The 16148-nt window shown below is 44.2% G+C and overlaps 1 protein-coding gene across 2 annotated transcripts; it reads right to left on the bottom strand.

The window, feature by feature from the left end:
- Positions 1-18: 18 nt before the first annotated feature.
- Positions 19-14822, bottom strand: jazf1a (JAZF zinc finger 1a). 2 transcript variants are annotated; one of them, XM_053447440.1, is made up of 5 exons: positions 14615-14822; positions 7395-7467; positions 5250-5446; positions 3812-3981; positions 19-2704 (listed from the first exon to the last, which is right to left on the bottom strand). In XM_053447440.1, exons 1-5 carry the CDS (start codon positions 14727-14729, stop codon positions 2528-2530), a joined length of 732 nt encoding a protein of 243 aa, XP_053303415.1. In that variant the 5' UTR covers positions 14730-14822; the 3' UTR covers positions 19-2527. The 2 variants fall into 2 exon arrangements, with proteins under 2 accessions (XP_053303415.1, XP_053303416.1); XM_053447441.1 differs by having other exon boundaries at positions 7395-7461.
- Positions 14823-16148: the final 1326 nt, after the last annotated feature.

Raw genomic sequence — 16148 nt, 5'->3', positions numbered from 1 at the left:
AAAAATGAAGAAACGAGCTTGACAGAGATTTTCACTTTATTTTGCTGGGTTTTTTTGTTTTGTTTTCATTCATTTTCTGTTTTACATTTAAGCAGCTTCTCTTTTATATAGAAAGACAGGTTGACATCATTTACAAGTCACTCGTGTCACGACCTGTCGTCTCCCCCGTACAAAAAGGAAACACCGGTCTCCACGTTACATACGAAAATATAATTTAAAAGCACTTGACAACGGACACACATTACAATACATTCACTTAACACAGTATATTGAAATCCCCCCCCTCACCCCCTCCTGCACACAGCCTCCGCTCCTCCTCTCCCACATGTGTAATACTGCATTTGAAGATCAAACTGTTGCCATGGTGACGGCGGTGTCCATGAAGACGGAATGTTTTTTTTTTACAAGTCGCTGTCCATCTTGGCCATAGATTCCCCCCCCCCTAATGCTGACAGGCAGGAATGAAGCTCCTCCATCGCACGCAAACCATTATCTCAGGGTTACCTTCAGGGTAGCGTGTCCGGAGATGTACTTTGAAACTGACACTGAGGTTTTTAAAGATCTTGGTCCGCTTACTGGTGCTGCAGAACAGACGTGCATGTCTGTCAGGCAACGCTTGTGCTTTTTGTTTGGTAGGAATTCCGACACTTAAAAATGCCCTGTCAGCGCTGGTCCATGATGGTTAATATGTAACAGATCATTGATGGGACAACGTTTTTTTTATTAATCGTCAATTTCTGATATCTGCCTTGCGTAAAAATAATAAAAAGGGGCCCTTTGCCATGCTAACCCCCTGGTTTCCATGGCAACAGCAGCTTGGAGGATGTGGGCGTGGCCGAGGTCACTTCACCCCGTCGGAGGAAGAGACAAACCTTGTGCATGATGAGGGAAAGGATGTCCTAGATGAATGTGTCTTGGCACCGCTCTTGTTTTTCTAGAGGCAATGAATGACGAAAGCCCCCTCAGGGCAACAACACAACATGAGGCAGCAGCACACAGGCGGCCAGACACACAACCATCCTGCTCCACAGGAGTCCAACCCAGCCGCCTGGCACTGACACACACTGATTACAGTAACACTCAATAGGCTGATGACTTCTGAAAACACGCAAACTCACACGTACAATGAACTGGAATGCCATTGTCTACAACACACACACACACACACATATGCAAATGACAGGTTGTAGGTGGTAATCAGATACAAATCCACCCTGGTGCTCTCTCACACAAGGTTTCGTGAAGACATTCCGTCGATGTACATCCCATCATCTGCATGGAGGCGCAACGGAACAAGAGAACCCGTCGCCGTGCGCCTCCTGGTTCAAACTTGAAGAACCTCCCTGCCCCCTACCCCTCACCCTCCCACCCCTCTTCAGGCACATGGTATGGTCACTGTTTGGCAGTGGAGAGCTGTTGGCAACGATCGTGGAAAAAAAAATGAAAACAATGACAAAAGATCTTGGCAAGTGGAATACATACAGTATGATGCTGAACCTGCTTTCTCGGCTCTGGCACTCCGAGTGAGGCAAACACTGAAGATATGAAATGCACACGGATGGCTTTCTTCTTGGGAGGGGAAATGTTTAAAGGTGTGGAATATTCAGCCCCTGGCCCTGGTTCGAATACGCTCTCTTCCTGATCAACAGTAAAACATCGCATTCAGAGTGCATCACGATTAAAGGCTTCGGTATATACGCTCGTAGAACTCGACCAATCGGCCGGCTGTACGGCCTTTTCCTCTGATGTGACGAAACAAGTCAGCAAGTAAGGAATGAAAGGAAACGCTTACATAGAAACAAAACACTATCTAAAACAGACAGAAATATATAAAATAAAGCTTGAAAATAAAGTGTAACTATTTATGTATATGCTCATGAATACCTTTTTATATATTTTATGTACATATCTGGCTATTGTTTATATATCAATATATCTATTTTAAGTATAACTGCACTCTGGTACTTGAAACTCCTCGTGAAGTTCAAGTGGGAGCGCAAACCGCAGCTCAACAAATTCTCACAGGCAGGGAGTGTTCCGACTCCTGAGCTGAGATCGGCGCCAATGTCAACTTCCTCCCATGCACGCACGAACTCGCGGGAAAACAAAACAGGGGGGGGGGGGGGGCAGGGCCTGGTTGCACCTGTTTCGCGACTCCTTTTTACTCCCCTACTTCTTTCATTTGTTTTTTGTCTTTTCTTTCTGTTGTTTTTTACAGTTAGCACCTTATGAGAGTCAAACGATAGAATAAAAAATAAAGTGATAGCATATATACGAATGTGCAAATGTACAACGATAAAAAATACTACAAAGATACATTTTTTGTTTTCAAAAATACAAGTGATATACCGTGGATAGTAAAAAGGAATGTAACAGAAACATTAAGTTTAAAGAAAAGAAAAGAACTGAAGAACAACTTAAAGCATGCACTTGATCCTTTAGTGTGTGGGATGGGGAGTAAAGGGGTTGGGGTGAGGGGAGTCAGGGGAGAACAGGGCTATGTTGGGGGTAGTTGGGGCGAGCGGCTCTAGCCCTGGATCTTGCGCAGGATCTCGGTGGAGACGGGCGGGTGGAAGTTGATGGTGTGGTGCCTCAGGCCCTGCGACGTCTTGTAGCTCTTACCGCAGCGACACTTGAAGGGTTTCCTCACGCGGATCTGCGTGCGATGGCCGTTCTTGGCGTGGTACTTGATACCATTCACATTCTGAACGAGGCGTGGGGGGGGGAGAGAGAGGAGGAAAACCCGTTATAAAAAGCAATCATTGATGTTGCATATCAGACCCCTGCATTACACAACCATGATGCAGCCTTTTTACAGTTTAAGAATTAGGACTGGTCAATATTGCGGAAAAACGTATATCAAGTTACAAATATTATAATTATTTCCATTAATGGCTTAATATTATTTCTTTATAAATTTGAAGGTTGTTGTTTTAAACAACTTCTTCGTGAGTAGAGAATGACAAACACTTGATAAACAGCAAAACATTTTCCATATACATTTATATATAATGGACTTTTGTTACATTGCTATTGATGAAAATGAAACTGTCATATTTATTGACATTGTTTTATCTCCTTGCTTTATACAGTGCCATTCAAATCACTGTTAAACAATACTATTTTTATATAGGATTTCTGTATTTAGAAATATTTTTTTACTATACTTCTTTATTTATCCAAACTGGAATATTTTAAAAGATCTGCTATAAAATAATGAACTTGTGTGTCATTCCAAGTCGATGTAGTTTAATGATTATTGTTATATTGTATCTGACTTTTCCTCTGGCGCCACCATGAGGCTGGTATTGGTGATCCGTGCCGATGTACAGCTTCCCATGGCTTGTATGTAAACTCTAATGCTGCATCCACCGCTTAGTTTTAAAATACACAACTGTTGCTACATTTACGCCTGCCAAGTTTATCGTTTGTTTAGAAACCCTGCTGGGATTAAAGAACATATGTGAACCCGCTCGGATCATCAACAAAGGAGGCTTCATCCCACGTCACTGTTTGGTCTTAAAAAAGAGTGTTAAAGAGTTATGTTCCCACACTGTCCATTAGCTAAGGAGCAGGGAAGACAAACTGAAAGGGGTTTATTGTGACCGGCTGTAATCATGTTCAACCAAAGCAAATACCATGGGCTATTTATTATATTTATCACAGCTTCCAATCGTGACATTCTGGATTTATAATGTCCTTTTTCAAACATTATGTCCAGACATGTGATCCCCGGACAAAGGCGCCAGTGTGTCGTGTGGCTGCTCGGCCGCGACTGACTGACTTCTCTGATCCTCTGGTGTGGCCGTACCTTGTATCTCTTCTTGCAGCCGGGGACGGGGCAGGCAAACGGCTTCTCCTCTCCCCCGTTCATGCACATGGAGCTGAGGATGGACTCGGAGCTGATGGCGCTTTCTGTGGTCCACGACTCATCGCTGTCCGACTCCTCGTAGTCTACCTCCTCCTCATCATACTCACTGCCTGCAGGCACAATGGAGACAAGCGCAACAAAAAAAGATCTAGTCATTGCAGATGAAATATGGACTGGGGGTTTTTCAGCCAAAAGGACATCATGCCCTGGGAATTGGTAAATTCCCAGGGTGTTGATGCTTTGGCGGCCCACATGTCAGAGCGGAGGCTGTTCGGACGAAACAGCAGTGGATTGCACATGTGCTTCTGTGTGTGAGTCAAAAACACAGGGATTGGCACTGAGAAAGAGATCATTAAGTGGGAGTGATCCCCATCGCTCTGCCTGGAAAATGTGCTTTGCTAAGTGCAGAACATTTTCCACTCACAAGCATGCACATTGCACACACACACACTCACACAAAAACACACACCAGCATACACACAACACATCACTGAAATGTTCAGGCATCACACAGACACATAAAGGCCCGCTGACCCCCCACCGTCTCACAGGAAATGCTGCACCTCAGCATGAGGAAATGGATGGCACCCTGGCACATGTTGAAAGGGTGTGTGTGAGTGTGCGTGTGTGTGTGTGTGTGTGTGTGTGTGTGTGTGTGTGTGTGTGTGTGTGTGTGTGTGTGTGCAGAGCCACGCTGGTGCATGAGCCCAGACCTAACACTACGTTTGGAACCATTTGTGCTGGAATTGGACATCTGCTTCTGGGCTGTGCAACACACGGCCCCATGCGAACACACAGCATGACAGCTGCTATGTAATTAGCAGAGTGTTGACTGGTCTGCTCACTGCAGGAGCCACCAAACCTGACACACAAACAACACACACGTACGCGCAGCAGGCAACAGATACTTTGATTTTAGTCTCTTCCGTTTTGGAAAGAGGAGTAAAAAAAAAAATCACAGGAAATACGAACATGTAAGATTTCCAACCGATTATAAAACAGCTTTTCATGGTTAAAAGGGAATAATGTCAGGGTTTGTATTTACATTTATTTTGGAGGTGAGCAAGCTCGTGCGCTCTGGGCAGATGTGCTGGATTTATGTTTTTCATTTTCCTGCTCAGCGACCAGGTATGAAATGAGCTTCATTCCATTTAGGTTACAGAAACCTTCGTTTGCTCATCTGTGCTGTCGGAATTTGATGAAAGGGTCCCGATGCCTCGACCATAACTCTGAGCTTTTCTGGGTTTTTTTTGTTACTTCTGTTACTGCCGTTGGGGTTAATTTGCATTCGTCTCAACACCTCCATTCACTCCACACTTAAAAGCAATCCATCTTTCGTCCTGTCGAGCACGCATATCAACACATACACCGGTCGTACCTGTAGGTGTGCTGCTGCGGAAGGAGGAAGACGGGGTGATGGGGGGCGTGACGGGCGGCGTCAGGTTACCGCTTGTGTGGCGAGGGGGCGTGGCCGTGCTGTTCCTGGACACTCCGCCCGTGATGGACAGGGACAGTTTGGGCCCGGCCTTCTTTTTCATGGTCTCCTGCTCCCGGCGTGCCGCATCCGTCATGAACCTGACAGCACGGAAATGGTGTAATTGGTAAGAAAGATGTAATACGTCCCTGTTACAACACAACTGACAAGACACACAACAGTGACATTAATATTATGGAGTTTTTAAAATATCTCCCAACTGAACATGGTTTGTTCCTTTCTGCCTGTCTAATATATCATACTCAGGTTTTAAACTAATGTTAATGTGCAGTAATCATTCTTTATATGTACAATTTCATATATGTGCAATTCTTTTGCAATCTGTTCTCATAGTGGGATTAACGGAGGAACATCTTATTTTTTTTTATTATTTTGATACTTTTAATATTTGAATAGAATATGATCCCTTACAGTGGATATTTATTTCCAAAGAGAGAGAATAAATAAAAACCTAACATCTTAACAATAAGCACTCCCCACATTCCAAATTGAAAACAATCAACGATTACAAAATAATAAATATAGTTTATATATAATTATATTATTATAGTTATTACTAGCTAATTATGAAATTTAGATGATTTTTATTTTTTTCTTATCATAATTTTGTTGTACTTTTTACAAACAACAGCCTAGATATGGATATGTTTTTTTTTTTCCTCTGTTTAAATATACTTACAGGGACATTTTAATTCGGAATATTATTCTTCAATGCTCGCTGCAGACCTGGCCAAATTACCAGTCAAGTTGAAGTCCCTGCCTGTCATAATATTATTATTATCATGTTGATTTAAAATTATAAATGCCACTAATAGAGGCAACGCTGGAGGAACAAATCACCACACCTTTCCAACACACTGACTTGCCAAACATCATAAAAACAAACACATTTGATCCGTCAATCTTTCCTTTTATTGTCATTTACGACCTACAGGATAAGTCTGGTTTATTAAAACTTGGGTCTTATGTATGTGGTTTTGGCCGTCCTCTCTATCGGTTATGATAACACCGCACTCAAAGTAATTGTTAAGTGCTTGGAACACACGCAGACAGCACTACAACAAACTTAGTGGAGATATGAGAGTGGTGAGATGACATGACAGGTTGTAAACAAGTAAACAAGGAAGCCAGATTATAACTTTTATCTCGTAAAACAAAAGAGTGAGCGCACCTATGATGTTGTTCATAATCCATCACTGACAGGAGAACTATGCGTGCACAACTATGGCAGGTATGTTTTGAGAGAAGTGAGGCAGGAAGTCGAGTCTTTGAACTGTGCCGAGTCCAATCCCCTGTTTTTCTGCCTCTTCTAACTTCTTTTAGAGCTCTAGTCAGGAGTGTTTTATTAAAATCATAGCTTAATAAAGCCATATTTTCTGTACCACTCTTTTATCCTAGCTTTGAACTTTCTGTAGTTTTATCTATTGCTTTAATAGGAGCCTTTCAGGTTTAATATCATCTAATTATGTCGGTTCTGCAGACTGGGGCTTCGAGAGGTAAGTCTCAGCTTTGACGAGACAAAACCGAGCTGCTGAACGAACTGCCCCTTTAAGTACACAGTCATCCCAACGTTGTACAGTAAACAGATGACATTTACAACCTTGCCACTTGGAACGATTACCGGACAAAAACAAACCTCACTCTCTTTTTTCTGTCTCAGATTCTCTACCGTTATCTTTCTCGGCGCTTCATCTTAGAGTGATTTATGGGGACATTAAGTGGGATGTGACACATCGGTTCGCCACACAAAAAACCCAAGCACACATGCATGCCAAAAATGCTGCCTCTGCCCTGGACGTGTGCAGCGTGGTGAGTCAGGAGTCGATTGTGTTGTGTGTGTTTTTTTGTGTCTTTTCTGTGCTGGTCTGCGGATGAGTCACCGCCGTGTCTATGGAAAGACACGGGCTCCACCACAAGCCACATGAACACTCTCTCCCGCAAACATCAACAGACTCTCAACTTGTGGAGCAATGCTGCCCTCTGTAGACTTGACACCTTCGGTTAGAGGCTGTGTGAATGTGTGTGTACCTGTTTATGTAGCTTAGGGCCAGATAAGTGGGCTGCTGTTGCTCCTGCTTCTCCAGAACCCGCGGATCTGTGTCTGAGAGAGAGAAGGGGGAGAGAGAGGGAGAGAGAGACATTCAGATTAACCATGGCTCTCTGTGGAGGGAAAATGTCGTGTGAATATTCTCAGTATGTAGCTGAGTCATACGACCATTCTTCCTGCCAGACTGGCTGATAGATTACTGGACGTTTCTCACACTACATTCTCTGTGTCAGTCAGTAATATATGGCAGCCTGCAGATACATTTCGAACACTTTCATAAGCGGCGCATTATTACGCCAGCATCCAACCCGCTCTAATTTAGTACCAATGCCTTTCCTTAAGTGACCCAAGGCCGCTTAATCATTGCCGGAGTCTGAATGTGGCAAAGAGGAAATTTGTCAGGGAGTGAAGGAGCGACTTGGAAGCTCTGATGAATGTACACAGTGTGTTACTCAACCGGACACATACACACACACACTTTTTCCAGTTGACTTGCTAAGTCAGTAACACTACAGTGGGTAACTTCCAGTGCCTCAGGGAAACAGTGTTTCAATTTAAAACCCCACCTCCCACATCCCTGGAGAACAGGAGCAAGTGAGCATGAGAACATTCTGCCGCTGTCTGCATCTGTGAAGCACCAGTGCCACCCAGTGTTCAACGGGGGGAACGTTCACACAGAGCCAAACTTAAAGACAACTAGTGGGTTTATGTGCATGTAAGCATAACTGTAGGAGCATATGTAATGGCTAGCAGATGTATTACAACTCAGATCCAAGAGCTGGATCATACTTGCAAAAATTATCGCACTCCTGACGCTCCTTCCAACCAATTCCTGGTGTGTGTGTGTGTGCTCACATGTTGGCCATCTCAGCCCTTTGGTTTTCAGGCTTTCACACCTCATAATTAAAAAAGAATGCAGACTTCCCACTGTGCAGAGGAACACCAAGGAGACCAGCAAACACGAAAACAACCCCAGGCACAAATGCAAACTACTACCACTAGTACCGCTGCTGCTGCTGCTGCTGCTACTGGAGTACAGACCAGTGTCTTATACATAAGTACACAAACATATCATGAAAGGAGGAAAGGGGGAAATAAAGAGCAGGGATACCAGGCACCAATGGACACAAACATAGGCTGACGCACAAACTCTCACTAACACACAACTGAGGTGGTCCACAGAGGTGGTCTTTGACAGCCTTTTATAGCTGAGTCTTAATAAACCTACCTGCTGCTCGGATGAAGAGACCAGAGCACCCACAAACACACACACACACACACACACTCACACACACACAGAAACACACTGAGACCTACAGCATTGACAAAGCTGAGTCATGCAACAGTGTCCAATAGGAAACCACCGAGTTGGAACCTTTTTGCACCAGTGCTAGATCAAGTCTTAAGAATGCAATTAATAAACATGAATAATCACTTTTTTAAATACGATATGAAGATATTAATCTGGATATTTACAGACAAGAAAGAAAGAGCTGAAAAGATGAGTCATTTAATCTTTCATTTTTCAAGCAAAAGTACAATATGGTAGTATACATTGAGAAGTACCATGACGAACACTGCAACTAAGGCCAGAAGTATTTAGACAGGTGGGGTTTTTCAGGCTCTGAGCTTCATTCAATTTGAAGTAAAATAATGGATTTTACATTTAAGGGCCAAGTCACTGCTTGAATTTGAGTAGGTCCATCCATTATCTATACAGCTTATTGTGTAAGGGTCGAAGTGGGGCTAGAGGAAAGAAGTGGGAAGAAGGTGGAGCACCTGGAATAACCTACACAGGGAGAACAAGCAAACGCACACAGACCCCCCCTACAGAGAAAATCTCACCTTGCTGTGAGGCGACAGTCATTGCCATCTTTGTAAGCGTAACTGGACATTGAGTAACACTACATTTCCTACTCTGCCAAAACAAGGGCCAGCTATGTTCTTCAGTCATTTGGAGAGATTCCAGGACATGAAAGGGAAACAAAGGGTACTGAAAATATATGTAATAACCTGCTGATGTGCCTAACGTCCTACGAAACAAAATCCGCTAGCTGCTAACAAATGAAAAGCTGAAAGCTATTAGTAAAGTACTGTGGTTTACTTCTATGTTTTGGGGGAACTCTTTCATAGAATCAGTTTTGCTAGAGACTAACAAGACTCAAACATGGAAAACCTGCTGTGAGTATCATCATCATCATCACTACCATCTGACATCAGACAACTCAACAAAGAGTTTCAGTTTCAGTCATTACTTTAGATGCTTGTGCAATATATTCAATAACATAGTACAGCACATGTAATGTGCCTTTATCAAAACTGTAATGGTCCTTGATAAGAGCAAGGTTCTACACCTCTGGGCCGAGGGTTAGGAAAGCAGTAGTTATGGTTAAGGTTTGTCTCAAAAATCCAAGTCAACGTAATGTCGTCTGAAGTCTGAGAGACACAACTGTGTGTGTGTGTGTGTGTGTGTGTGTGTGTGTGTGTGTGTGTGTGTGTGTGTGTGTGTGTGTGTGTCTGTATCTGTGTGTACGTGTGTCTGTATCTGTGTGTACGTGTCTATGTGTACGTGTATGTGTGTGCGTGTGCGTGCGTGCATGGAGAGGAAACAGGGAGAAAGGGTGTTGGAGTAAGCCAGGTGCACAGAGCAAGTTGCAGTAAATGTTCACTGGTTTTATGACTTCCACTCACCGAGCAGGACAGGAAGCCAACACACTGCTGATCCTCCTGCCGGAGCAGGAAGGGAAACAACAAATCCACACAAAAATTCACACAGAGACTTACTCTAACCCTGACAATATCCACAGCTTGCCTACCCTAACCATAACCACTAACCCAAAAATCTGCTTTACCCAATCAGGGACATGGTAGCACAAGACATCCACAATTAACAAAAAAAATTGTCTGAAATCTGTCCCCAACAACATTAACCTACTAGAGACACATAAAACACAGCCACATGCACACACACACACACACACACACTCACAAACAGAGCGAGAGACTACCCAAAGTTTAAGATTTAAACTCGACTGTTCCAGCAGCCTACTCTGTTTTCCATCTGTGTGTGTTGTCTGTGCGTGCACATGTTTCAGTACATGTGTGCTGCATGTCTGAGACATTACTGAGTCTCACGGTGCCATAAATATCTTCCTAATTAGCATTCTTGTCATTAAAAGCAGCACCCAATCAACAGCCACTCCACGCATTTCAACACAGACATCCATCTCTGCCAGCAGAGCACTGCTGCCCCCTGCTGAAGGCCTTGTGTTTGCATTGTGTCCATATGCATGTGAACGTGTGTTGCCCGTGTGTGCGTGTGTGTGTGTGTGTGTTGAAACCAGGCCAAGAATGCATGGCTTGTTCAGCAGGCCGCTAATTAAGCCACAGAGTGCATTTTACCATGTTTCAAGAGCAGCAGGAAACCGGATGGAGGGAGAGGAGAGGAGGAGGAGAAGGAGAGGGAGCAGGGGGGACATGGGTGGGGGAAAAGGCTAACTTCTCTCTAATTACACTTCCTAGGGCTCGGTTGGGCGCTCGGTCCCTGCGAATTCCAAAAGGTGATCTGTGTGCCTAAAGCAGACTATAGTGTGTGTCTGTATGTGTAGCGTGAAAAGAGAGGGCCTGCAGTTTCCAGCTTAGGATGCCAATCCACTAATTGCAGCGCTACACCCTGACAGGTCATTTAGGAAGTATGGTGAACACACTCCCAAGCATGCACAAACACACACAACCCTGTCGCACCTCGGAAAGTAGGAAGAGGAACAAGCTGGCATCTGGGGCTGGAAAGTAAACGTTTTAATAATTATGATTAATAGGTTTTTGAGCCTATTTAGACTATGAACATGACATTTTACAGACCAAACAAATCAACTATTTATCAAGAAAGGAATTGCAACAAACACTAAATGACCTAAATGAAAAATGGTTAATGTATGATCAAAGCATTGACGTGTTACTTATAACAACAAACTTCTCTTAAGTGTAAGACAAACAGCAGCAGGACACAGGTTTCTGTAAATCACTGCCTGACAGGTAACAACAACTACACAATGGTGTGTTAACATCTGCCATTTCTTTCAGCCACAGCAGAACGAGGACTCGAGCCAAATATGTCCTGAGGGCAGAATGACTGTAACGTCTTTAAGAGAAATGACTGGAGATTCTTTGTCGACACTTTTCAGCAGCACCGGCATCATTACACATTATTACAACACAACTCTGGTTCTAAATCACAGCTCACCCTTTGATTCAAGCTGTAAATCGAGTCTGAATTCAAATTAAGTGTCCAAACACAGCTGAGGTGTTTGGGGTTTCCCTGTTTACATGACCTCATATTTTCCCATCTTAATCTCCATTTTGTAATCTCTCCCACACTTTTAATCCCCATATCCCTCCCTCTCTCCCTCCCTCCCTGCGCTTCTTTGTTGATGTAAGAGGCAGGTATGTGCCTGTGCAGGTGAGAACACAACACACCGCTGGCGTGCACGCAGGCACACTAACCTGACATCATTGCATTCCTTAGACCTGAGCTAGAGTGCCCCACACAAAGCCTGCAACACCACCAGCCCCACCACACTAAACACGGCTCACCTGACCCATTTCCTCTTGCTTTCAGCTGTGATCTAAACAGTGCGGGTGTCTCATTGGAGAGCCGCGGCACTTTCTTCTGCGATGAGGTCAGCCACGTCGACCGGCACATCACGCCAGCTTTCTCACGGAAGGGATCACGACAGGATCATCTGGCCTGCTGGCTGCCAGATATCATGTCAGAGGAGGCGGCGGTCCAAAGAAGTTACAAAGTGAGATCATTGAGGCTTTTTGAGGCTATGCAACACAGGGGACGCCTCACCACAAGAGGGCAGCATTGTCTACTGTACCGAACCGAAATCCATCTGCACCCTGACCTGAAAAAACCACTGACTCCCTTCTGCCACTATTTATGTCTGCTCTCACAGGCCCGTTATCACCTCCAGGATATCTGATTTATGGTTAGCGCCATCTTCTCTCATAACCTGCCTGCACACTGCGGGACAAACCACAAATCAAAGCTAGTCTGTTATCTCCAAATCCTCAAACAGCTTATCCCAGGTCTCAGGCGAAAGGGTTAAGAGGATCAAATTAGCTTATCTTTGACTGATTATTGATCACACACCATTGCACCGCTTCAAAACCAAGGGAGAGTCCGTGCTAAATGCCACTAACCCCCCCACCTCCCCGCACCTCCTCTATCTCCCACACTCTCACCTCAATCCCTCCATCTGTCCCACTCATCCCCGTTGTCACTGATCTGCAAGCGGTATTGATCAGACGGTTCCGGATGCCGCTGATGATCGGCCGCGGGATAAAGCGAGCAGACGGCGCATTCATTAATTCAAGATGCCTGACTGGTAAACTGCCATTCTGCTCAGCTGACTGCTGGGGTCAAAGTTCAAGCTACGAGGCAGATGGGGCATCTCTCAGCGGCCGTGTGGTTTTTGGCTTTGTGATTTTAGAAAACCTTTCAAATGAGTTTACCTGAGGCGGTGTAGGAAACAGTGTGGCCCACAGCCACAGGTGCTGCTAGTGAGGATTGGTGAGATAGAAGGGGGGGGGGGGGGGGGTTAATCTAATGGGCAATGTCATTTTACAATTTGGAAAATCCTTGGAGCATTTGGTAGGATGAAAAAAACCAACATCCCCTCCTCCTCCACCCTGCTCCACTTTCCCCTACAATCCCCCCCCCCCTAACCCCCTTCAAACATCAGCCCCTGTTCCACACGCTAGTGATACCATGTCGCCGGGTGTCCTCATCACAGCTGGCTGCATGGGGGGGGGGTGGGGGGGTGCTCTTTGTTAGCGAGACAGCAGGTGTGCAATAACTCAGCCAGTATTACTGCCCCCAACCAGTTCAGAGGCTGCCAGTTGCCATGGAGACAGGCTCAACGAAGCATCCATTCTAAAATCCCCCCCCCCCCCCATCCCGACTGCCTCCTGAAGGATGGATACACGGCGCAAATGACGATTAGCCCACAACAACTTTGTTACAGTTGTTGTTTATTTGTGGTTCCCAGCTCCCCAAGTGTAATAAATAACCGCTCTATAGTGGATTTAAAATGTATTTACATTAATGTATATTATTTCTGCAGAGGAGCGAGTTTTGATTCATGCTTCAGATGTACAGCTGAAATATCAACAAACATCACATTTCAGGTTATTGAGGAGATACATCCGAGTTCTTTTCCACTAGCATGTTAACATAAAAGCAAAAGCAGCAGTCCCTCATTGAACCAATGCCAACTATTTGAATCATACATGCTATTACTAATATGTTATATACTGAGAATTCATCTGCAGCTTATAACATTGTCATTAATACTTTACTAGTGTCATTTTTTTCTGGAGTGCCCCACCATTTGTGAGTTGCCTGATAAAGTAAAGCAATCTTTTGACAATTGGCACATCAAAATATATGAAATGCAAGGATTTCCTTTTCTCTGCCTCAAATTAAATAACATGTCATTAATTGTATACCAGTCCCAACTGTGGTGTCTACCCAGTATCTTGTGTTCGGTGATGGTGAAGCTGACTGTGATGGGCGCCAGGTGACAGTTATCACAGGGTTCTACAGTCTAAATCTAAATGGAAAATCGAATGAGCAGCAAACAGAGGCTTGTGGAGTGGGATCTGATTTAAACCCCTGCATGTCTGTCACAGCCTGGTTTAATCTGATGCAGCGTCAATGGTAATGGACTGACACCGTCTTACTGCAGAGATGTGACGTGCTGACGAGCTGAGACACCCGAGGTGACAAACGCAACAAGCCCGCGGAGCAGGCGACCCTCGGCGGTGCAGCAGCTGCATCAGGCCCGCGGACGTAAACATCTCGCTCCTGCAACGTTAGCTGACAAGCCGCTGCCCGGCCGGGATGCTAGTAACACCTATGAGACCTCCGCGGCCCTCCCAGTGGGGGTTACCGCTGCAGAAGAGGTAACGCTCACGGCCCCGGTGGGACAAAAATATGCGGGACACGCATTTCACGGAGGAGCGGTGTTTGTTGTGGTCTCGCCGGCGCTGGGGAACTCCAGCGCCGGCGAGACTCGACGCAGCAGGAATAGCGGAATGCGGCGCCGGAGCCGATATGCGTGAAGCTAACTAGCTACGGCTAACGGCAGCTAGCAGCCTAGCTCCGGCTGCCCCCCCTCCCTCCGGCCCGACTCACCGATGTGATTATCCTCGATGTGGACGATGAGCTCGGCGAGAGACTCGAACTGGAGACCGCAGCCCCCGAACCTGCAGGAGTTGGAGAAGAAAGAAGCGGCGGCGATGCCCGTCATGATCGCGGCGCTGGTGCATGCACCGGGCGGAGGGGGAGGAGAGGGTCCGGGGAGCCAGGGGGTGGTGGAACGAGGAGGCTTCGGGTCCGGGGCGGGAGAGGAGCAGAGCAGCGGGGCAGACACCGGGGGAGACAGACGGGACAGCGGCGAGCGCAGCTGGGAGGAGGCGGGACGGTGGGGGTGGGGATGGGGGAAGGAGGAGGGCTGGCTGGTGGGTGCCTACGTCATGACCTGCCTACCTGTAGGGTGCATATATATATACAATAACATTATCATAGAAATCATTATACTATACTAGGAATGGGAAAATACCTAACTACCTGTATATAATAATAAACAAATAAATATAGATATATCTAATTATTTGTATATTAATTCTATTACAGGGAATTATATTATAGATAGCTTTATTCAATATAAGATGTACGATACAAGACATTTGTTAACAACTAAATAATAGCGTAAAATGATGACACAATATTACTATTTACTTTCTCATATACTGTATATGTTTACTAATAGAAAACAAGAGATGAATAACATGATAACAGATGGACATATTAAATCAATCAAATGCATGTATAAATATAATATATACATTGTATTAGTATATTTGACCAGTTTTAATTTGGTGTCAGATTTCATGTATAGTGTCCACTTTTTGCCTAACGTAATATGAATAAAGATAAATATATAATAATTAGATATATAATCTATATAATCTATTATAATGCAAATAAATCAAAACTTATTGAATTAACAACAAAGAATCCCATCAGACTGTGAAGGCTTATGCGATGAACTTGGCTTATGAACGCTTTAAAAAATATATTCTCTGCAGAGTAAAGACATGCATTAAAATGTAATGAATTGGTCATCCAAAAATGATATGGAAGAGTAGTTAATAAAATCTAATATGAATGAATTTGATACCCTCAATGTTAAATCAAAGACATAAAAAGTCTGTAACGTTTTATAGAACTGGAAATGATTTACTGTAGATGACCTGTGACTTGTAATATTCTATGCATTTGATTTACTATTGATGCTTAACTCTAAGCACTAGTCTTTAATAAAACACATAATAAGAGTCCCTATAGTACTTAAGAGATTCTAAATTAAAAGGCCTTAGCAGTCATTTTATTATCTGTCGATGTGGAGAGAAGTCTGGAGTAGGATCTATAAGTACTGGGTGACCACTATAAAAAATATCAGAATATCACATATCACAGAATAGCGTCTTGTTGTGAACTTTTGATATTCGGTAAATAGTTGCTGTATTATATTTTTTCAAAATATTACTTCTGCCCAGGAACGATGAATTCTGCTCAATTTCTTTTCAAAATTGTAGTGTAGTCACTTTGAGTAGCATCTGTGTATGAAATGTGCTAAATAAATACTTTGTTTTAATGGAACTGA

Source organism: Pleuronectes platessa, chromosome 18, assembly GCF_947347685.1.
Source record: "Pleuronectes platessa chromosome 18, fPlePla1.1, whole genome shotgun sequence".
Lineage (NCBI taxonomy): Eukaryota > Metazoa > Chordata > Actinopteri > Pleuronectiformes > Pleuronectidae > Pleuronectes > Pleuronectes platessa.
This window is presented reverse-complemented; position numbering and strand designations above follow the sequence as displayed.

What these genes read in the sequence shown, in the direction of transcription:
- jazf1a (XM_053447440.1), bottom strand. Translation starts at nt 14,729, where the DNA reads ATGACGGGCATCGCCGCCGCTTCTTTCTTCTCCAACTCCTGCAGGTTC. An exon ending in CATCGAGGATAATCACATCG is followed by an intron (nt 7,468 to 14,614) that starts GTGAGTCGGGCC and finishes TCTCTCTCTCAG; the next exon opens with ACACAGATCCGCGGGTTCTG. An exon ending in GCCCTAAGCTACATAAACAG is followed by an intron (nt 5,447 to 7,394) that starts GTACACACACAT and finishes CCGTGCTGTCAG; the next exon opens with GTTCATGACGGATGCGGCAC.